We start from the raw sequence: 24,259 nt of genomic DNA on the forward strand, positions 1-24,259 counted from the left end.
CTTATTATTGTTCGAACGAGATGTTTTGAAGAGTCAATCATCAAAAAATAAACAAGGTAAACATGTGATTAAAATTGTAAGACATGGTTGATGTGTTTTCCTTAATTGAGATTATGTTGGTGATGGTTGTTGCTGATTTAAGATGCTAATTAGATTCAATAGATTCAATAAAATTCTTTATTGTGAGATGGGTGTGGGTAAAAAGGTAAGGATAATGATGATAAGGTAAGAATTTTGCACTCATTAACCTCTTGCTGAGTTTTATAAAATTATTGATCGATTTAAAAAAAAGATTTTGTGCTTACCTTAATGATTTTATGAGTGAATAAAAGATTGAAGTTATTGAATAAAATATTGAGGAATTTATAGTAAGACACTGGGGGTTAGACACTATTGTAATAATTAGTGTTGGTTAGAAGGCTATTTGGGGTTTTGTTCTAAGTGGATATGGTCAAAGTAGGGACCCTGTCAGTGGCATTAGGAGGCATTTTTTGATAGGGGGCGAGCATTGAAATTTTTTGGCATGGATCACAATTATTTTGGTTGGTTTCTTATGATTTTTTCCTGAAAACCTCTAAATTGCATTCAGGATTTTCTCATGAAAATCCCAAATTGCAATTTTTTTCAGAATGTTAGGGGTAGGGAGGCTTCACTCTTACCCGTAACCAACTTTGGCCCCTGAGTACACCCCAGAGTCAAGCCAAATGAAGCTATTATCACAAAAGTGTCTTTCCCTAATCTTAAGTCTAATTAAGAAATTATTCTAATTAATTTGAGATTAAATTGAAAATATTATCAATCAAATTTTACCGAGAATCTACCTTAAATAATTCAAATTTAGTGAATAACAAAATCTAAAGTAGATGAAATTGTGAACCATAAAATTCATTCAAAATGAGAAACTTCTGATTCTAGACATCTTCATAATTCACATTCACACGAAATCATCTCTGCAAATAAGAACAAAAAAATAAAAAAAAAAACTTTAAATTAAAATTCTCAAAATATTAAAGGTCATAAAAACTCGTGAATTGTCGAAACTTTATCTTTGTGAATTTTTTATTACTTTTCATACGAAAAATTTGCACAAATCTTTAGAATAAATATTTACGCTGATAAGTTGAGGTATTCTTGACGACGCCTTTAAATATTATTTTAGTCATTATTCGTAGTCTGTTCAACTAAGTCTGCAAGTCTACAAGTGCAAATTTAAAAATTACAGCTTCAGACAGTTTTAATGATGATAAAATTAATATTGTAAGTATGTCTGGAAAGCAGATGGCGTAGAATTGGCCGTAAATTCGGCTTAAGACCAGCGAGACTCTGGATTCAAGCCGGAATTGATGAAATCTGGACTAAAGCTAGAGCCAAGTTAACTTTAGGCATACAAATGACCATAAATCCGGTTCTGGATCAACTTGACTCTGCCATTAAGCCGGATTTGATCGATTCTTGCTTGAAACTAGAGTTTGGCTGGCTTGGAGCTGGATTTTCGTCTATTTCATTGCCGTGCGCCTTCCAGGGTCGTCAAACCATGTCCTAAATTCATATAAAACTTCAAATTCCTTTCCTTACAGCTTAACCATCCTCCTGCACATGTCCCAAGCCACAACACCTTTGGACATCAACTGCAAATATTACACAACTAAATTTAATATTCTTGGCTTGATTTACCATTGTGAAGTCACAAATGTCCTTAATATAACATCTCCTTTAGATGCTACAATAACGTCAATGAATGGAAGTCACGAACTTGATAAGACCAACAATGATGTCATTGGATTTAAAGCTAACAACAAAACTATACAATACTTCCCACAATATTTGCAAAAATTCTTTCCGAATCTCAAACTAATCATGATTGAAAGTGGAAGAATAAAGGAAATTCATCAATCGGATCTAAAGCCATTTCCAGAGTTAGTTTCACTTGATTTATGGGAAAATGACATTGAAGTTCTTGACGCGGGACTTTTTGACTTCAATCCAAACCTTGCTGGATTTTGGGTCTTCCACAATAAAATTTTTCAAGTCGATTATAAAGTTTTTGACAATTTAAGTAAATTAATTTACATTGACATGTTCATGAATGTGTGCATTGACAAAATGGGATCATATAGTAAATCTGCTGTGCAACAGGTTGTGGATTATACAAAAATGTATTGTCAGGACACGGAATACATGAGAATTTTTGATGAATTAATTGCACTTGAAATTGAAGTTAAAACTTTAAGTGAGAAAATTCGAAGGTTTTTGAATGATAATTTGAGACTTGCAAGGTCTGTAAGTTTGGCTGAGAGAATGGAGAAATTGAGGAAGTATATTCAGGAGTGAGGTAGGGTGGCTTACAGCAATGAAAAAATGGATGAAATGGATTAGATAGGAGCTTACTGAAGTGTTTGTAAGTTTAGGTGAAAATTTGTGCACAGAATGTATAAGGAAAAGTTTGACTGGAATAAAAATTGTTTTTAAATAAATAATGACTTAATTATTCAGATGTAGAGATTAATTGTGATTCACAGACATCCTGAGGTGCCATCAGAATCAGATTTATTGAATAGCACAAGTAGATTAATCGATGAAAAATCTAATACCAGACCGACGTGACTCTGGAGTGTTGCCGGATGTAAACTGACTTTTAATCGAATCCTGGACCAGAGTCAAACTGGCCCTGGACCGTATTTATGATCGATTAGTTGATTTGTGCTTTTTGGGTTTATTTCAGGCTGCTTCTATATATGTTGCTTTTCAGAACTTTAGGTACTTTAACTTAATGAACAAGATCAACTCGAAAATGGAGCTTTTGGCCTCCTTGGATTTCAGTATGAGCTATGCTTTCTCGATATCGGAACCGGAATATCATGAAAGCGTACTCCGAGCCAAGAGCAAGAAGTGAAGAGCATAAGAAATCAAATTGAGAGCTTTAAGACAATCCTGCAATTGATATTGATAGAACAAACGTAAAAGCCACGAGCAAAACTAATGAAAAAGGTTTCCCCATGTCCTGACGGACAAATTTAGGCTTCATCCGTTTGATAATAATAAAAGAGATTTAGCGGAGCTTTTTATACTCCGTAGTGGAGCCTTCTTCATTTATGTCTTACTTTACTTCCTTGGTTGGGGTGCATGAGGGCCCATTGCAGTGCATACGGAATGTCTGAAGACTGCTCTTTCTTTCGAAACCTTCAGCCAGTTCGGGATATTTTTTTCCTGCGTCCTTTTTAACACATCCAATCCAGGTGTCGCTCGAGAGTATCTATTCATAAACATTGTAATCAAAAGCATTCTGAAAGTCATACAGACAGTACAGAATAATCAATAATTCAGAGGTTGACAACTTATATGCCGCAACCCACCACAAGTCTAATTCATGATAAATCATTCATCATCAAAGAACTATCTGCTCATTCAAAATAATCATTGTGTATTTAAAAGTCTACTCAAACCATCAGCATTCATTAAACATGACAACATCGCGTGCAGCGTTAAATCTTTCATCAGCCTATAAAAAAATATATAAAGCCTCACTCAAGAATTTATTATCATTGTCACGAATAAATTGGAAATTAATTTATTAACTCAATCAATTCATCAGCCAAGCCATATCAATCAATCAAAATCAAAAAGACAAATACAAAAAAATTGGGGAAAATTTCAAAAGTAAATACAGATTCTCTATACAATTATCGGATGTAAATGATCACATAGATTCTCAAAATGTTTACACAGTCGTAGCTTTAAATTTATAAAACTTGTTTGTTGTGTAATGAAACAACTAAAAATATTCAAAAAGCGTCCACGAACAGCAACAGATTGTTATAAGAAATACATCAACAAATGAACGATAGAATCATGTCCTAATTGACCAGATAAAGTGAGTTGGTATGTGTGTAGGAAGAAGAAAATAGGCAAATATCGATAGATTCGTTATGAATGGCTTATTTGAACTTTTTATTGCCTTTTATACGACTTTAGCCAAGACACAAACCAATCTCGTGTACGAATTTTAATGCGCATGTCACAATTTTACAGCCAGAGATGAGCTTTCTTCATAAAAAATGTAGCAACGATGCTTTTAAGGATACGACAAAGTAGTGATAGAAATATAGCAAGAAATTGCTTGTTACATAAATTATTAACAAATCCACGACTATACCAAGTAAATTTATTGCCAGATTCTCGTTCATAAAGCTTTATGCTGTAACACAGTACAATAATAATCATGAATAAAACATATCTGACAACTCTGTAATGTATTTTTGTTTTCATCACACGACAAAACGAGTAGAACGAGTGAGAAAAAGAAAAAAACGGAGAAATCGTCTAAAATCCTTGTTATTTTCATTCCTCATCAAACATTTTCACATTTTTTTTTTTCGGATGGATATCCAAATAATATTATATACAGTAAGAATTTCAATCGTGAAGGATTAAAAAACTGAGTAAAAGTAAATATTATTTTATTAATTAATTCGGTACGATGATTAAATTGTGAATTAAGTGGTGTGATTAAGGAACAGAATAAAGTTATTAGTTAACAATAAGCATTAGCGTGATTTATTGTCATATTCTTATATTTTTTTTTCTGAGAGAAACAAGTTAAAAAGAGAGAAGTGAAGTAGAGTGGAAGTGAAATAAATTTCAAGAACTGTTATTGTTGTTGCTTCTGTGCTTATTATTAGTCTACAATCATCTTAAAAACCCTTAAATGTCTAAAACAAATCTAATTCATTCAACTTTTTAAATAGAACATGGTAAGTCAGTCAGTTCCTTTAATTCTCTCGTACACATCTATCTCCTTTTTTCCCATTCTGTGTGTGCCTTTATATATATTTTTTTTTTGTGTGTGCATAGTTTCAAGGATTCCAAGGATTCCTCTTATTGGTGTCACGCGCGCATACAATCCCACTCTTTACGACAATTTAGTTCTGTCTAAGCTCAATTGCTCTAGGTTATGTGTATGGGGGATATGAAAGGAGAGTCTTTGACTTTGTGCAATGTTTAGATTTCATTCATTAATGTCACAGGAAAGTGATTATATCTGTTTTTTATATATACATGCTGAAGAATGTCGGTCATGGGATTAAAGTGTGTTTGTTTGGCTGAGTGTCCATTTGGATTATGAATGGGATTAAGTGTCACTGATTGAGATATTATTTTGTATATTTACTGATTACTACAAGTTCTTCCGAGTATTTTATGTCTTGATCAATGGAGGGGTTTAATGGATACTTCCGGTTCTGTAACATGAAGACTTAAGGCTATGTGCAAATGATTTGAGAACAAATTGGAAAACTTTTGTGGGAGTTCCTTGTGTAATTTGTAAATTTCTATAAGTAGTTCCATATCCTAAATTGAAACTATGAACTTATTACTTCTGTCTGGCAATTTTCGGTTATTCTTTGAAGAAACATAACTTTTTTTGCGTAGGGGCTCATAGAAGCATAAAAGTGTATGAAATGTATTCTTAACATTATGATAGGTAACATGAGATGTTGAATTAATGACTTTATATCCAAAATTGTATGGTATTTCACCCTTTGTAGGTATTACAAGTACATATTCTGTTGAAAGCGATAAAAGAAAAGGCGTTGAATGTATATGTGTCTCTATTTATAATTCAATAACTAGTTCCTGCTTATATTTATGGGGTTGTTATTGAGAAGTAACTGTTTTGACATACAAATGAATTCAGGCGGCATGTTATGGTATGTCTCACTTTTTACTAATCTATGAAGATTTGTCTTGTTCGTTCTGGGCGAGAATCGAACTTATCACCTTCGCCAATAACCGGTATTGTGGTCAGACATAAACTAGACATACTATTGGACCATACAATCGTAATTGACAGATTTCCAACATAAATGAACCAAATCATTTTGTTTCGTTGGGGCTTGAAGATGTCCAATGTGTTGAAAACAGCTGTCACTACACTTTCAAGGAACCTGTGGTTTACCAATGCGACATAAATGAAGAAGGGTCCATCAAAGAGCTTTTAAAGCTCTTTTATTATTATCAAATTTGGATATTCTCTTTTTAAAAGCCATTTGGATGCCATCCGGAGGCAGTCTGACGGAGACTTTTCAAGCTAGCCTGTAGTTCTTGATCTAGGGAATTTGGGACGCATTTGGTACCAAAATAGAAGCTAACCACCTGAGTATACAGCTTTTCATTCATCTAGTTGCATGTCAATCTCTTTTGAATGTCAAATGTCGTCACAATCCAATTTTTCATCCTTAGCACCAGACATAAAACTCAAATAAAAGCCTTCCTACTAGAGAAACTGTTTACCATTCCACAACACAAATTCAATGTATCAACTTTATATCCCAACATTAAGTTCAAACCAAAAAAAAAAATTGAACTTTCTAGCATCTCAAACATCCCATGCATATATCTACAGTACCCTATTAAAATCATTCCTTCCAAGCATACTTAAATTTACTGAACTGTGCTTTTTTTCTGCAATTTTAAGTAAATAATATTTTTGTAGATTTGTCGGAAGTTTTGTTGGACATTTGCTGTTGACTTTTTTTCAATAATATGCTTAAAAAATACTTCAAAATAAGCTTTGTCATTTGACATTTTTCGTCATCAATAGTAAATATCCCATGGATTTTGATCATTTGGCTAAAGAATTTTCATGCCGGAACTGACAAAAAAAATTATTTAGTAAATATGTACACGCAATATCCAAAAAAGAGCGAAAGTTTCCGTCCAACAGAATGGATTAGTTTATTGACTAAGCTTTCAAAGACGTATTATGAGGGGAGTTATGGCAAATAATATGAAGGACAGATACGAAATATTGATACGCAATAAAAATATATGAAGCACAAATGTTATTGCTGAAACTTTTTTTTTATGATTGCTTATATTACACCTTGATGATAGTCTCTCTAGAAAATTGGATTAGGGGACCTTGACCTTTAAATCATGTGCCGGATGATTTAATATAAGAATTGGAATGTTCAGATCAGTGCGCCTTACAGCATACAGTTGCTTTACAAATTCCTTACAATTTTAATAACAAAATTTTTTTTGTGTTCATTTTTTTTAAATTGCTTTTGAATAAAATATTAAAAAAATGTCTTATCAAAAGACTTGCAAAATGATTATGAAGATGCTGACATTTATAATGACGAGAATCCCGGGTGGCACAGATAATAAGGCTCCGTCACGGAATCATGAAACCTTTAGCTATTCATTCGATCATTGAGACCATTGAGATTATTGAGTACCAGGGATTGGCTAGGGCGATTCGCGGCTTAACGAGTGAGGATGCGCCAGACCCCGGCACTCAGTAGACTTACAGGTCATAGTGGGATCGGAACCTTTGATGACATTACTGCCTGTAGGAACAATTATGTACCGGAGTACTAAACCATTCCGCCATAGACCAACTTCGACTCAGGGAACCATTTGGGTCCATTCCTTCTCCCGGAGCCTTAAGACTTCCTTCTCCCGGAGCCTTAAGACTTCCTTCTTCCGGAGCCTTAAGACTTCCTTCTCCCGGAGCCTTAAGACTTCCTTCTCCCGGAGCCTTAAGACTTCCTTCTCCCAGAGCCTTAAGACTTCCTTAGGCGGAGCCTCCTTTATTTGCATCCCTCGGAGGCTACGATGATGATGATGACTGCACGACTGTGTGTGAGAAATGAAAATGTGGGGTTAGAAGTCGTGTAAATGACAAACATATACAACCATTCATGTATAAAATGAGAAGCATTGCAATTTGGAATGAAAAAATATAAAATAAATAAAGCAGGATGTATATGGACTAAACTGGATTGAATCTACGACATGAATGACAAACTTGTAAATGCCTGTGATATGTCTGTGTGTTTGAGCATTGATTTTTTACTAACAATAAATAAAAATGGATATTGTGTATAGATGGAAAGGATATAGCAGGAGTGGGGAACCTTTGTGATGCGGTACGCTTTATTGAAAATGCCATGAACCTGTGTGCTGTGTTGCATGATCTGTGTGGATTCGGTTGAGGATTACCACCAAGGTGTACCGCAGCACACAGGTTGTCCACAACTGGAATAAAAAGACGAAATATGAAAAAAATGGAATTACTTGATTACTATTTATTGACGATTGATTAGATTATTGATCTCTATAATCCATTGAGGGATTGAGGATTATTTTGAGGATGAAAAAAAAATTATTAAAGATGGGAATGAAATGAGGACAAAAAAGGGTACATCCGATTACATATGGTTTCAATTTATTACTTCCTAAACCTTTTTTTTTGTGTATATCGGTTACAAAATTTAACAAGAAGCACAAAAATTGATGATAACCTAAAGTCAGACGATGTTTAGATTGAAATATTGATAATGGATATACTATAATAATATGCCTCATATAATATTCGTCAATTACAGACTGTAAATAATTCATTGACGTGGGATGTAACTAACATTTATAGTTTATTGCTGTCAATTATTTAGTTTGATCACACTGTGCTTTTACCACCGAAAAAAATATTAAGGCATGGAATTATTTTATTAATGGAATCATGGTATTGTCAGCAGGGGTTTGGAATTAGGTCAAATTCATGTTTACACAGTGTTGAATGATGGGCTGCTGTGTTGTGTATTTTTGGTATTTCTGGATAGAATATAAATGTAGTTTGAATGACGTTTTTAGCAAATTCTAGAATATTTGGCATGTAAATAACGAAAGTCAAGCTTGCGAATCAACCCCTTTAACCAAAAATCAGTCATGTTGCTAATAATCAATACATGTGGATGATAATTAATTATTCATAGATATACGGGGTGTCAGTCAAGCTTTATTTGCTTAATCCTGATTACTGTACGATACTGAAATACTGAATATTATGGCTCATGCCATTCACTTGCCAAAAGGATCAAAAAAATCTACATCGTAACTCGAAAATTGACTCAATTTTCATCCGTTCGGAGAATCATTATTTTGGAGAAATTTTTCCCTTATCAACATGCTGATATTTTTAAATGATCAAATGAATTTGTGGGGGATGGGGGTGATCATAAGTGATGGGTAGCATGGATTGTGATGTTTAGTAGCTTTTTAAGGGATTTGCATAGCTTTTTTTGTGAAGTTGTCCATACTGGACTATGAACATTCTCACATTATATTTCGATACCATCACTAGACTATTAACTAGCTTAATACAGGCTATTTACAGGCTTGATCACGATTAGTCTTTTAGGGATGCCAATACAGTTTCATGTGGCCATGCTCATTGTCTGTTAGGCTGCCATAATTCACAAACAATCTAATCTGAAATTGATGACACTCCAAACCCATAATATCGATCTGTTGCCTTAGTGTGACGTCACATTTGCACAAATCCCGATAAAAAACTTTTCTCAAAATTATCAAGTTTGTAAAACTTTTCACTAAAGCTTCTTTATGCTTCTTCAAGACAGGTTATTTCCCTTCTCAAATAATATATCTGATGGGATTCTCATTTCTTATTTTTTTTGGTGCTCTCGTTACTTTTCTGCAAATTTACGATAAGATGCGAAAAATATTCGCACATTTTTGCTTTCGCTTTACGACGCTTTCATATTGAGATGAGCTTTCTTTTTTTGAGATCGTTATTTAAATTATGAGCTTATATGATGTTGGTTTTGATGTCTCTGTTTCCTTATTGTGATATGTGTGTATATACATATTTTATGTCATCACTTTATGATGTTTTATTTTGAATTTTTTTTTTGTTGGGGTTTCAGTGCTTTTGGATTTTTGTGAGGATGTGTGGGAGATTTGTTAGGATTGGTGGGAGATTAGGATGCAGGGACATATCATTGGGGTCAAAATCTCTATTGTTTTAGACGAAATTTCTCATTTTGTTTGAATCTAATTTGTCAGAATTCGCCCTTACGCTAAGGTCACGCAGGTTTACAAGAGACTAAGACCAATAACTACTGAAATTTGAAACCGAGACTTCGGGAAAACCTACACTGGCTTGGAAACACAACTTTCTGATTTTTTCACGCCATGTGCAATTCGGGTTACTAAAAAAATCTAACAGATAGCCATTCTTTATAGTTCAAAGTTCCTAGTCGACTTGATAATGGTTTAAAGTGATTTTAATCTACCAAACTTATTAATGAGTCAATTACTTGGAGGTACTAAGCTGATGATTCAAACTCAGGGTATCCATGATGCGTGGTTGCTGAGATCTCAGGCCTCATACAGTCATCCAGACAGCCAGTCGATTAAATTGACATTATTATCTAATTTACTTGAATGACTATACAGATCAATTGTCTCGAATGGACAAAAATACGTTAAAAGTAGTTAAAGGCAAATTAATGTCTAGTTGATGACTAGTTCTAACTGCTTTTGGTCCACTTGGGAGTGATAAAGGTCCTATCTTGGATGGTTCCTGAAACTGGCTCTATTGGCGTCCATCATTTGCATTGCAAATTGGCAATAGGCTTGCAAATGCAGAGGTTTCTTCAAAAATACGTTAAAACTCTAGCCGACTAGAGTCAACTTAACTCGATTTCAATCTCAATTACCTACAAATCCTACAATACAGAACTTTAAATCCATTACCAAAAAATAAAATTTTGTTGATGTAATTTCAAAAATGCAATAAGAGGTTGATTGAAATAAAACAGGAAGTAAGAGAATAAAAGTTTCTTTTTTGTTCTAAAAAGTTTCACTTGAAGAGTCTGCAAAAAAGTATTGAAATTTAACTGCATCAAGAAAGTTTTTTAATCTTATATATGTACCTGAAATGTGCTGAATATCTCTCAAAAATGTTAAAAGTCTTTCGAAATCTAGAAAGTTTTATGCTGTACTCATCCTTCAACTTCCTTTCCATTTTTCGACGAATAAATTTAAATCAAACTCATATACTGATTAACATAAAGTTTTTAAGTTCATTTCCCAGCTCAATAAACCCAAAATTATGGCAGTAATCAGAATTTCACTCCTCCCTCGTTAAGAGACTTAAACTTTTGTTTGAAAAGAAAATTTTTTGTAATTGAAGAAAGAAAAGCAAAAAATTTTCCTATAATTTTTCCGATGAAAATGCTCTGCATGAGACTTTTTTTTCCTTTAAATTCTTCAGGCAAGGTCATCATGTGACAGTTACAGAAACTTATCATTCATAATTATTCATTTAAAATTCAAAAGTTTGTCCTATTAAATTCCCATGACAAGCTAGTTTCCATCTCGTTATGCCCGAACGACAGAAATGTTGAAGGCTGTGTCAGAGAGCTCTGTTACAGTTCTTTATCTGTCGTGGCTTCCGTGCATCTGCCTCCGTACATCCGCCTCGGTGCACTAGTCTTCGTGCATTTGTCTCAGTGTCTCTGCCTCTGTGCCTCTGTGTCTCTGCCTCCATGTCCCTTGTCTCCATGTCCCTTGTCTCCATGTCCCTTGTCTCCATGTCCCTTGTCTCCATGTCCCTTGTCTCCATGTCCCTTGTCTCCATGTCCCTTGTCTCCATGTCCCTTGTCTCCATGTCCCTTGTCTCCATGTCCCTTGTCTCCATGTCCCTTGTCTCCATGTCCCTTGTCTCCATGTCCCTTGTCTCCATGTCCCTTGTCTCCATGTCCCTTGTCTCCATGTCCCTTGTCTCCATGTCCCTGCCTCCATGTGGATTTCACATGACCGCTAAATATAGGCGACTTCCATTTGGTATCAAACAAGAGTTTTAGTGGAGCTTTAAAAGCTCCATGACAAACACTTTCTACTACATTTGTGTCACTCGGGCATGATAAGTTGTAAGAATTTCTTAACAATTTGTCTATGTAACGTAGCCAGTTTGCACAGAATAATGATTGAACTATGAGTTTGTTTGATGTAAGAAGAAGGAATAGAATAAGGATGATAGGAAAATATGTTTACAAGGAAACGACTGTAGTTTCATCATTTATTAAATCTGTGCCTTATCCATATCTTTGGTCTCTACATTTATCTATGGCTAAAATGTATATTGATGAAAGACATTGTGTGTGAGTGCTCTTCTTATTTTTTCATGTTGTATAAAATATAAATAAATAAATATACAGTATTGTATGAAGGATAAGTACGGTTGAGGGTGAAAATTTTGTGCAAGGACGACGGAAATTAGATGATGATTGTACGTAATGTAGCGCATTTTTTAAATTTTTAACAAAGATACAATGATTGAGCTACATATGTTGCTTACTTACTTACTTCGCTGGCAGTACATATCAACTGTGATCCATGGCCTCCCTCAGATGCCCCCTAAAACTGGTTCTATCGTCGGTTTCCGCATGCCAAATGCAATGCTTTCATATGTTGCTTACTTATCCGAAAGTCATTCTTAGTCTACAATTTGACATAACGTCCAGGTAATCACTTGACCAACGATCGACTAGTGACAATTTCTCCATCAACTGGATGGTAACTTACCATCAACTGGATGGTAACTTACCATCAACTAGATATAACGTATTTTTGCATAAGTGGGTCTAATCCGGGTCCGGAAAGTTCCATAGACTAAAAGACTACCCCACTCTAGGTCTAGTTATTAACTGAATGTTATGTAAAGTTGTCTATTCGAGCATACTACGTAGAAAAGGCAAGAAATGCATCCATAGTCTGGACTGCAGACCCATTCCTAATTAGCTGCTTATAATTAGCTCAGTTCAGTTAGTAAGGGATAGAAATGCGCTGAAGTCATTCGATAGGAACGAGATCAAAAGTGATGTGGCGGGAAATCCTTTTTTCCCAACACGTTGCTTTCTCTTCGACGATCTAACTACCCTACCGAGTCATTATGACTCACGTTAACATAAAAGCAGTCATTCAGTAAGACGAACGAGTTTAGACAAACAAACAGATTGAAATGCAGTTTTACTTACGTCCAGACAGGACGTATTTGTCTCATACAGACAAAGTATACACAGCATCACCCTCCTATTTTGAAAACAGCACAACAAAGATTGAAGATTGAAAGGATAACACTTTTTTTTAAGGAGGGAAAACTCAAAGCGCATTTTTGTTCTCTATTGATGGAATGAGATGATAATTTCATCAATTCAGGGTCAAAGATTGAACACAGCATATTCTGTTAAAAAGGATGGAAATCTAAAGAGCTTTGAAAACTTTCAATAAAATCAATACTTTAAAAGAATCTTAATCGAAGAGCACAAAAAGGAATTCGTGTGAATTTGAGAAATTCGTGAATATTTAAACAGCACAAAACATTGAATTCCATTTTGGGATTCCTTAATTAACACCAAACTGAGTATTAGCACCCAACCAACATTTTACCCAATTTTTTTATGCAAGTTCCATCCAAACTTTGTCATGAAGATGGAAAATTGTAAGCAAGGAAATGATTTTAAAACTCTTATGAAATTTAAATGAGATCTTAATTCAATGCACGTGGATGGAGTGTGAGGAAGGTAATTTGTACGCAAAAAAAAAGGAATCTCATCACACTTCTATATATTTCTTCATGGCACTAATGTGTTCACGACATAAGTACTTTACTTTGCTTTTATGGAAAATGAAAATGAAAGAAAATATAAAAGAAAATGAGAATGGGTTGAAGGAATTGTATGTGTGTATTCTGAAAGCCAATTAAAATGTGCTCGTATGAAAGTTAATGTTAAATGACTCTAATTAGACACACAACCCTAACTCCCATATAATGGATTTGCGTGTGAAGATATATGTGTTTGTGATTGATGTAGATTTGTGGGAAATTTAAGGTTTTGAATGGATGAATTAGAGAGTTGAATAGAGGTCAAACTAATCCTGACCGGTAAATTTTGAAATTTTATTCACATGGCGGTAAAGCAGATAGGATAATTGGATATCAAGTGCCACTGCCGATTACATGTTGTTGGGATCTGATTAGGGCTTCTGAAAAGGAGCAACAATGGAAGGGGGCAACCTGCAGAAGAAAGCAACTTCGGATGCTGTTATTCGACGGGGTTTCGGCGATTATATCTGCATGCATGCCAACCTTATTTTTATTAAATTATCCCTCAATATTTCTACGATGCGAAAAATTCATTTCGTTTTGTAAAAATAGTTTTAAGTCAATCCCTAAATAAGTAACGAGTTGACTTCGTATTCAATAAATTTTAAGTTCAATTCTAGTTTAATAAAATTGGCATTTGGACTGTTGAAACTCTTCCTCTGACTTCCTACTTTAGGCAAATCCCTAATTCCTTAATTATTGAAAAAAAATTGCTATTTTCATTTTTGATATTTCATTTGGTGCAATTAAAAATGCGGATCAATGCCAAAAAATGGTCCTGGCTTCTCCAGTTAATAGATGTGCTTATTGCAGGACACCCGAATAAATGCTAGTTTTCTACAGGGTTTGTTGCAACCCTAAATAGCCCAAATTGGTTTATCGAACAAAGATCCGGTTCAAGGCCGGTGTGACTCTGAGCAAATTGATAAAATTCAGTTTAAAACTGAATCCTGCACTAAATCAGAGCCATGCATTTCTGGGATTTAATTTTGGATCGATTAATCGACTTGCGTTATGACTTTTCGTGAACTTTCTTACTTACTTCCTAAGCTGGGGCGCTCTGGGGCCCATTGTCGTGTTTAAAGAACGTCTGTAGACATCTCTATCATCCTGGAAAAGCTGATAAAGTTCATAATTATGCCGACATCGGTACCTATTCGTGAACACTGCATTTAAAATAAGAAACAGCATTTCTAGTATAATATCCCATTTGAAACCTGAGCAAACAGCACTAAAATCTACACCAGACACAAAACCAATACAGATGAATGTCAATTTCCTCAAAAAATTTTTCAATTCAAAACTCAACAACATGTAATAATTCAGATAAATCCTTCAAATCATCCATCAAAAATTGCCTGCGACGTGACACAATTCATAAACACCTCCATCCATATTTACTTATTTATGTATGTATTCACATTCATATTCCGACTGCTTATAATAAATGAAACATGCACGCAAAAGTGAAACGCTTATTACAATGCGAGGCTTTATCACTGATTATATTGTATTTATGTTCCATATTTTGGATTGTGCGAAAATGATTCGACGCTTGAGTTTGCGAAAGGAATAAGGCATGAATAGGACAAATACTTATAAATTCGGGTAGAGGAAATTTTACTTTGAGCTTGAACAGCGAAATAAACGGAAGTTATTTTTTATTGTTATTCACAAAAGGTATGCAAAAGAGTTACTTATCGCTATAGCTACCGACATTATTATTATTATTATCAAGAGTTGATAAGGAATCCAAATCTGACTTGAAAGTGAAAATGAGCAAAAATTAAAATAAATGTGCATAAAATAAACGAAATAATGAGCAGCAATTAGCCACAAATGAGTGGAGATGAGCAGACAAAAGTCAGTGTTTGAGTTTGTGAAACGAAAAAATGTGAAAATTTAAATATTAACACGAAACAAGAGTGAGGCATGCCAAGAAAATTACGGTAGCAAAAATGCCAATCCTAGTGAATTTTTTATTTTTTTTTTTTGGCAATAAAGCTTGTTGTTTTTACGACTCTACCGACTCGATTGTGATGTTTTATGAAATTGAGTGATATTTAAGTCAGCGAAAATTGGTTCCAATTTGTTAAAATGCTCATTTTCTTTATGGAAAATATTTCTAATTACTTTCGTGACTAAAGGGCGGACTTTTGTGTTATGAATGTTATTTTTAGGATAAAGCTTTTCTTTTTGCGATTTATGTGGTAACAATTAACTGATGGATGAAGATTAACAACTGAAAACAAAAGTAATTTTGGGTATTGCAAAGAAAAAAAAGTTTTGAATCACCTGTGGAAATGTTTTTAATTGTGATTGAAGATTTCTGAGAACTTTGAAGCTTATTTGACAGAAAACAAAGCGTTATGGTGGAGGTGGGGTGGTGGAAGTGTAAAATGCTTTATTTGCCATTTTTAGCGTAACCTAATTTCCGAACGTTTTTTTAGACTTCAGCTGCAGGATCATCGATACCCATGTAACCAAATGTTCCATATGTGTTACATTTATATTCCTTAGGAACGGTAATGTAATACATATGGAACATTATGGTTACATATGATAATGTCTAATTTTGACAACGATATCAAGTCCCTGCAAATGTGACATCGTACCATAGAAGCCAAAACTGTTAAAAATTAGCTTAACGTTGGTTGAAATTAAATAGCAGCTAGTTTTCAGCCAGTAAATTTTAAGTTATAGTTACTGCAAGAGAGAAACAAATGAAGCTTGATGGATCCTTATTCATGTGTGTCACTCGGGCTAAGAGCTTTTTTTAACCATCCTGACGATGTCTTATCTGATTTTGACCAATTTAGATCATGCGAATCTTCTCAAATTCCTACATAATGTTCCTAAATCCAACATAAATGAAAGTACGGATTGATTCATTTGCAAGGAGGTGACATCGAATTGGCGTCGCTGCAGTGGTGTGGCATTACCGTAAAATAAGTTATTGCTGTTGATACCTTTTAAAAGTATTCAAAACTGCTCTCGTGCATGCTCTAGATATTATGATAAGCTTCTAAGTTAGTAATCCATTAACCAACCAGGCCACATTCCTTTTGACCACACACAAAAATTTCACCATATTCACAGTTTATTAAAATGCTTCTTGTTCTGCATTCAAATTAATATAATCAGTACTAAATTAGTTTATTACTAGTTATTACAGTAATACTTAGCGTGTGATTTTCGTGATTATAGGCTATAATTTATTCATGGGGTCTAGTGTTTTCAACGTGATTGGCGTGTGACATAAAACACTGTTCATTCTATCGGTGTTGTTAACAGTGCCATTGGGAACATTATTTGTGGATAATCGTTGATTGTGGTAATGAAAAATTTAAGGCAGGTATCTGATTTTGTTCCGGATTGCAAATGGGATTGAAAAGGTGAAATGTGAATGAAATATAGTAGATTCACCTGCTCACTGTTCAATACTAGTATATTAGAGGAACCAGGTAATGCACTGAGTTGGTACCGGTTTCATAAGAATCTTAAACTTCTTCGTATTGATGACACGACTTAGAGCCGCCCTGAGAGCGTAGAGTTTGGGATAGTTTAACGAAAAAATGGTCTGAAAGATACCCGATCGGCACAAATTTTTAATAGCAGTCAGGTGGTGGCTACATGACATCCAAATGGCAATTTTAATGTCAGTTAGCATGAAAATCGCTACTTGAACGACATATTGACGACCACTTGTATCGATACCGTACGGGAAATCCCGGGACAGTCCCGTCTTGAGTCCCGAAGAGTTTCGAGACCGGGATTTCGGGAAAGCATGGTCCACTTGCATACCATGAATAATTTGCGTTCATCGGGATAGTTAGCATCCAATTGAAACTAATTTGCTCCAAAAATCAAGTCATCATGCTGAAAAATGTCCAAAAGATTCTATAATATTTAAGCTAATTAGCTAATAAGCATAAAACCAGTAAATTTTTCCCAAGCACATAACAAGATAAGACATGTAATTTGTACGAGCAAAATTCTATAGAATATAAATAAGCACACAAATTTTTGTCTTAAACACAAGCATCAATAAGAAAGAAGTAGAACATAATAAGAAGAGTGTAAAAGCCTTGCATTGTTCGCTTATTCATTTATTTTATTTCCATTTTTCCGCATAATACCAAAATGAATAATGAAATTTTCCTCCAAAAAAAAATAACAAAAAATTTACATATTTTTACTCTCATTCTCTCATTTCCATGACAGCTTCGCTTGATAAGCTATTCCTCAGCTGATTCATTCATCAAACGTGACTATGTATTAGACGTAATAGATAAAAATTCAAAATTTACCGAGCATCAACATAATGCCGAATTAAGTAGTTACAATTTCATTCATCTAACAAGTGTGAATAGTTTAAAAGCATATTCGATGAGTAAGGAAGGTAGTAAGCGATTTCTCGTACAACATAGACGTGAATATTACAATGACTTTGAAGATTGTTTGCGTGATTTTAAAAATCAAAAAATTAAATCAATTCAAAAGCAGACAAAAGTTCATCATTCAGATGGTGATAATGGTGAAAGTGATTCCGAATATGTTGACTGTACCGACAACAGTTCTGACTTTAAACAACAGTCAACATTATCATCAAAGTCATTGCCACATGTCCCTGTTGACAATTATCATGATGAGTCAGATTACTATAAATTTACAACAAAAATGCCAGCAGCATCAAGCGTACATGTCACTACAACAACAACAACAACATCATCAAGGACAATATGTAATCAAATTGATACCCGTACAAGTGATATAATGGCAACAACAAAAGCACAAAAATCACCACAAAAATTAAAAATTAAATCAAATGATGGAACTCAATTAAATAAAAATTATGATGACTGTAGGAGATATACACAAAATGAATGCACAGAACAATTAAAGGCACATAATAGAAACAATAAAAATAGTAGTAATAGCAACAATAACAATAATAGCTGTAGTTCTAGTAGTTATAATAAAAATAATCAAAACAATCAAGTAGTTGATAGAAGGACAGGAAGTATTGACAAGGTCAATGTGAATGAGAAATCAATATCGATTGATAAATGTCCATCAACATCAGCCGTTCCATTAATAGATGATAACAAAATCAGCAAGAAACCTCAAGTTGTTAGTTTAACACAACAATTACCGCAATTAGTCGATAATTCAACTGTTGAAGTGCGCGTCGTCACGAAACAACCTGCTGCTATTATCAACGATGACGTTAGTGCCACAATAAATGCGAAAAAGGATGATATGAAAAGGAAAAGCTGTAAAAAGAGACAAGGTTCGATAAAAGACCCAACTCAAAGGTAAGGAACGGAACGAACAAAAAAAATGTCTTTTTTCATCTTCCATCTTTTTTGTATGTCTTGTTGGATATTTAATTTGAAATTTTTCATATCAACATTCTGACCTTTACTTATTCAATATTATATATATACCTTAGATCGGGAGGGGAAAGAGAATGTCTAGATGTAGTCATAAAAGGCGCACAAATACTTTTGCCACAAGATTAAATAAACGGAAAATAATCATATTACATCAATATTAAGGAATCGAAGGAGAAAGGAAAAAATTTATTCCGATTCCTTTTTTGCATGTTTTTTTGTGTGTCAGGTAGAGGTTGGGATTTATATTGTCATTTTGGCTGGAGTGAGATTTTTGAAAGGGTTTTCTATTTCACTCACTTTTTGATGAATTTATTTCTTTACCGAATTCGAATAATTTACGGAATCGAGCCGGCTTGAGTCTAGTTTTCAAAGTAAAATCTGAGTCGGCTTCAAGCTCCGGACAGATAGGATGAACAATCATGTGTTTTATAGAATATCATAATTAAGGGGTTATTATCGAAATGTCCCAAAATTGTCTTGAACCTTAAAACCTATCCTAAGATTGCTTAAGCATTTGTCGAAGTAGATAGCATCAGGAATTACATGTCAATATTTTGCTCCTAGTGTGGATTGTACCATCTCGCTTTCTTACAATTTCTGGTAGCATGTCCTGACTTTTAAGTAGGTTTTCTGAAAAACCGCACTTTTTCAAAACCGCGGTTTTGCGGTTTTCCAAAATTGCAAAAACCGCGGTTTTGCGGTTTTCATTTTTCATACAAATTTATGAAATTTTTGGAAAAAATTAAAAAGTTGATTTTTATGCATAAAAGAATTTAAACTTTCTATTTTTTTCTATTTTATTAAAATTCAGTTCCAAATTGCTTGATAAAATAGTTTGAAAAATTATTTATTGTAACAACTTTTAAAATTCAAGTTATTTTTACCAGTTTGCATAAATTCAGTCCAGATTTTCAATATAATATTAAATTGAAACTTATTTTTGAAAAATTATCTTCAAAATTTCCTTTTTGTGGAGTTTGAGTAAATTTTTCCATACAAAGTTCTATAACCGCGGTTTTTACTTTCAGAAACTGCGGTTTTTAAAAAACCGCATTTTGGGTCAAAAAGTGCGGTTTTGCGGTTTTTGAAAAACCGCTTTCAGAAACCCTACTTTTAAGCTATTTTCTATTATTTTTTGCTAATTTAAACTAATGCAAAACTTGGCAAAATGTCAATTTAATCTATCAATCTACCCTTTGGTGACAAACAATCCCTTGGGTGTGATTAATGCGACTTTATTAAACACCTTTCTAAAACAAAATTTTAGCTGTGCTAAGGCTCGTTAACCTAAAGGTTCATTAACTGGAAAATCCGGTCTTAGTTTGGTGAGACTTACTCCTGAGGTCATAATTAGCCTTTTCTACTCCGTGGACCTTCCAGCCAGGCTTTTATACAAAGAGTAAGCAAGCTGAAATGTTTGCTCAAGCAACACAAAATCCTTGCTTGAGTTCCTCAATCCTTCTACCATACTTCGTAACAGATTAGAAATCCATTAAAATAAATATCAAAAATCTACAAAAGCCTACATACCCCCATTAAAAAATTCCCACTAAATCTAGATCCCACTCTTGACATCCTCGCAGACATGAAATATTGTCGACAATAAAATTGATTGTTGTAAAAATGCGCCTCAATTATTTATCATACGCAAAACATTTTTCTTGTTTTGCCATTTTTTTGTGTTGTGTCGACTGACTTTGGTGTGAACTGCCTTCTCGGAATTTTCCTTAGTATGATTGAAATTGAAAGAGAAAGCTTTTTACGCTATTTTTCATATTTGATATGAAAAAAAAAACGAGAATTTTTGATGTCGGCGACAATTTTATTTTTAAAATGTGATTTTGTCCGATTTTTATCAGTTTGACGGAAATTGGAATGGCATTGTTAGTCGGTATTTTGGGTGGAAATGTCACAGATTTTTAAATTTTAAAGGTTTTTAAAGTTGAAAATTAAACCGATCAAAAAATCTAAAAATAACTTAATTGTTCATTTAAAATTCTAATAAAAGTTTCCATGTCTGCCTTTGAAGTTCTCAAGAATGAATTTTTGAAAAGCTCCTTAAGGGGATTTAATACGATATTCCATTGAATATAAGGCATTATCTTCCTAATTCTACAGAACTTATTATTCTTTCATAACGTCTATTAGCATGTATAATATTTGCATACTCAAAAAAAATAATCTTCTACTCATGGTTTCCATATTAACCAGAATTTACATCCCCGTTCGATGTAATATGAATAATCGCTGTTTTGAAAATTGCGTCATCATATTTCATTCTTAAGAATTATTTTCGTACTTGTTGGTTGCTATCCACATCTAGCATTATTTTTGATCACATTAAGTGAAGCAAAAAAAAATATTTTACAAATGAAAAACTTCTCATTTTTTTTCCAACCCTACCGTGAACCCTTTTTTATGTAAAAATGAAATTTGATTTAGTAGCAGGAGAAAAAGGAGAGAATTTGAGTCTACTTTGAAACGGGTTTGGGTCAGGGTTGGGAAGGAGGTGGTTTTGACTTGTCAAGATAAGAATATAGAAACCATAATTGAATTAAGCTTCCCAAAATTAACCATAACATTCAAAAAGAATTAACGAACAGACCAAATTTGATCAAAAAACTCAAATTTTTTACAAAACCTACAAAAATTGAATAAAACTTGTCAAAATTGAACAAAATTTCCCAAAAAACTAATCAAATTTGTACAAAAAATACGAAAACAGAACAAAACTCACCAAAATTGAACACAATTAAACGAATTCTAATAAAATTGAACAAAATGTGAACAAAACTCACCAAAAGTTAGTCAAAACTAACCAAAACTGAAGAAAACTCACCAGCATATGGACAAAACTTAACAAAAATTCAACTAAACCCACCAAAATTGAAGAAAACTCACCAAAATATGAACAAAACTTACAAAAAATTGAACAAAATTTGACAAAACTGACCAAAACTCACCAAAAATGAATTAAACTTACCAAATTTGATCAAATTTACAGAACAAAACTCACCAAAATGAACAAAAACTCACCAAAATGAACAAAAACTTACCATAAAGTGAACAGAATTCCCCAAAATTGATCAAATCCTCACCAAAAATGAACATAAATTACCAAAAAGTGAATACCAACTCTGCTTCCACACAGCAAAAATTTTCAAACGTTAACAAAGGTGAATGGCTGCTTGTTATCCATTCTTATTTAACAATTGAATGTGAAGGGCTGATTTTTATACTTTCCAAAATCTCATGCTGTTGTGAACATTTTCATTCATATGTGGATTACATTTCGTGTATGAAAACCATTAATTTAAATGAAATTATAAAATTGGTTAATTAGGGTAGCTTTGCGTCAAGTATCATGAATGAAAAAAGTAAAATTTTAGAATTAATGGCTAAAATATAAATTGCTCATAAAACTGTTGCGGAAATAAAATCTATGGGGAAATTAGAAACTTGCCATTAACAAAAAAAAAAAAAATAAATTGTGGCAAGTGCTTGAAAAGCCTGAAATTTCAATGCTGACGTAAAATGTTAAATTTAAATCCAATTTTTTTTTTTGACCAAATACGTCAACATAAAGGGTTGATTTTACTGAGATATTTTTAAGTTCTTAAAGGTTTGTTTTGATCCGTCTGTAAATATGGGAATTCCTTTCGTTAATGGATATATCCTACTTACTTATTTGAATTACTTTTGACATTTGATACGAGATTTTTGTTGTTTAAAATTAGAACTCATGATATTGTTTTCATTCATAAGAAAATGTTACGACAATTTTTAATAATAAGTTAATTACAAATAAAGTTGCAGTGTCGTATTCAGGTGGAGGGGGTTGACTCCGGAAAACACAAAACCTAGAAATGATCAAAAATCGACTCTAGATTGATTTGACTATTGGATGAGAGTGGATTTCGTAGAATCTAGTCTGAAGCCAGAGACACAGTAGCTTAAAGCTGGATTTTTGGTCATTTCTACAGTATGTATATTCCGGGAACCCCTCTTGGGAAAAATCCTCCAATTCGCCTAGATTTTTTGAGAAAAAATAAATGATTCATTCAAAAAATTCCAATCCTTCCTTCCCCAACCTTTTACAAAACTTCTGCTGACGTTCATGTCAAGTCTTATATAGTATAACTTAATATATATAGCTACCTAGGTGGAGTAATCTAGTGGTAATTCTCAGAACTATGTTAAATATAATTAGCAAGATATCATCAATTAAAGAAACATTCCGAGCGACACAAATAATAAAGGATCTATGACGGAGCATTTAAAAATCCGATAAAGCTCTTTCATTTAAACCAGATGGAAGCCTCTTTCATATGGATGCCACAGTGACACAAATGAAGAAGACTACAGCACGGAGCTTTTAAGGCTCAGCTCCTATTTACGAAATAAAAACTTTTTAAATTGCTTCTATATAATGGAGTTTTCTTAATTTGTGTGGCCCGGCGTGGAAGTCACTTCTATGTGTATGGATCCATGAATGTAGATTCACAACCAAATGGCTTATGTTTAGTGATTGGATGGCGTCGATGCTAAAGTGCTACGATGCAGTTTACGGAAAGGAACAAAATAAAACAATATTCAGTCTGAATATGGTGCCACAGGAAATGCTTTACTTCTTGATTGACCAAATTTTAAACTCGTTCCACCCATCAAATTCCCAATAGTCAGAAACGAATTATTATATAACATAATGTATTAGAAATACCTTAACGGTAATAAAATTATTATTATTATTATTATTATTATAAAAGAACATAAGTGGAGCTTTACAATCTTCATCGTAAAGCTGTTTTCATTTGTATCGCTCGGGATCATAACTTCTTAAAGGTTAAAAAAATTAATATCTGACAAAACTTCTGAACTTTTAGACTTTTAAAAGGCTTTCTTACGTAAATGAAGAAATGAAGAAATTAAGAAAAGTCAAAATTCCACAAAACGCCAAAAAACTTCTTCTTCTATGATCCAACCGTCAATCAATGTCCTGATTATTTTTGATATTCTGTTGTGTTTGCTCCAACGAAATTATTCCATAAAACTTCCAGTTCATAACATGTCAAAAATCAAAGTCTATAGCACAACAAAGAAGAATTTTGTCATCAAAATTATTTTTTTATGAATAAAATTTTCATTTTATTAAAAAAATTCTCAATTGATGTTTATATATGATCACAATCATTAAATTCCGTTCGCATATTCACAGTGACGTAGCATAACATCAGAGAAAGAAAATCCACAGTCACTGACATTTACGACATCAAAAAGATGATTTTGAAATTGCTTCAAAAAAAAATTGTTTTTCAATTCAAATTAAATTTTATTTGGAATAAGGAACGAAGTTTACTCGTACGTTGTGCTTAGTGTCAGTGGTGGG

The 24,259-nt window shown here is 33.4% G+C and overlaps 1 protein-coding gene and 1 long non-coding RNA gene across 5 annotated transcripts in view; both read left to right on the forward strand.

Annotated features, from left to right (window-relative positions):
* Window positions 1-1,121: 1,121 nt before the first annotated feature.
* On the forward strand, window positions 1,122-2,477 carry LOC139098145 (uncharacterized). The gene is made up of 2 exons (XR_011545151.1): window positions 1,122-1,257; window positions 1,578-2,477. It is a non-coding gene; the product is annotated as an uncharacterized lncRNA (long non-coding RNA).
* A 2,016-nt stretch (window positions 2,478-4,493) lies between these two features.
* The window catches only part of inaD (inactivation no afterpotential D), an 83,578-nt gene continuing 63,812 nt past the window's right edge, over window positions 4,494-24,259 (forward strand). For 3 of the 4 annotated variants that reach the window (XM_070650224.1, XM_070650225.1, XM_070650226.1), the window contains exons 1-2: window positions 4,494-4,751; window positions 17,699-18,792. In XM_070650224.1, coding sequence (XP_070506325.1) covers window positions 4,749-4,751; window positions 17,699-18,792 — 1,097 coding nt within the window. In that variant the 5' untranslated portion in view covers window positions 4,494-4,748. Of the gene's footprint in view, window positions 4,752-15,128; window positions 15,155-17,698; window positions 18,793-24,259 lie in introns of those variants that run through there. The other variant, XM_070650227.1, reaches the window with a different exon arrangement.

Source organism: Chironomus tepperi, unplaced genomic scaffold, assembly GCF_022539635.2.
Source record: "Chironomus tepperi strain 1889 unplaced genomic scaffold, CSIRO-AGI_Ctep_v1 contig_445, whole genome shotgun sequence".
NCBI lineage: Eukaryota > Metazoa > Arthropoda > Insecta > Diptera > Chironomidae > Chironomus > Chironomus tepperi.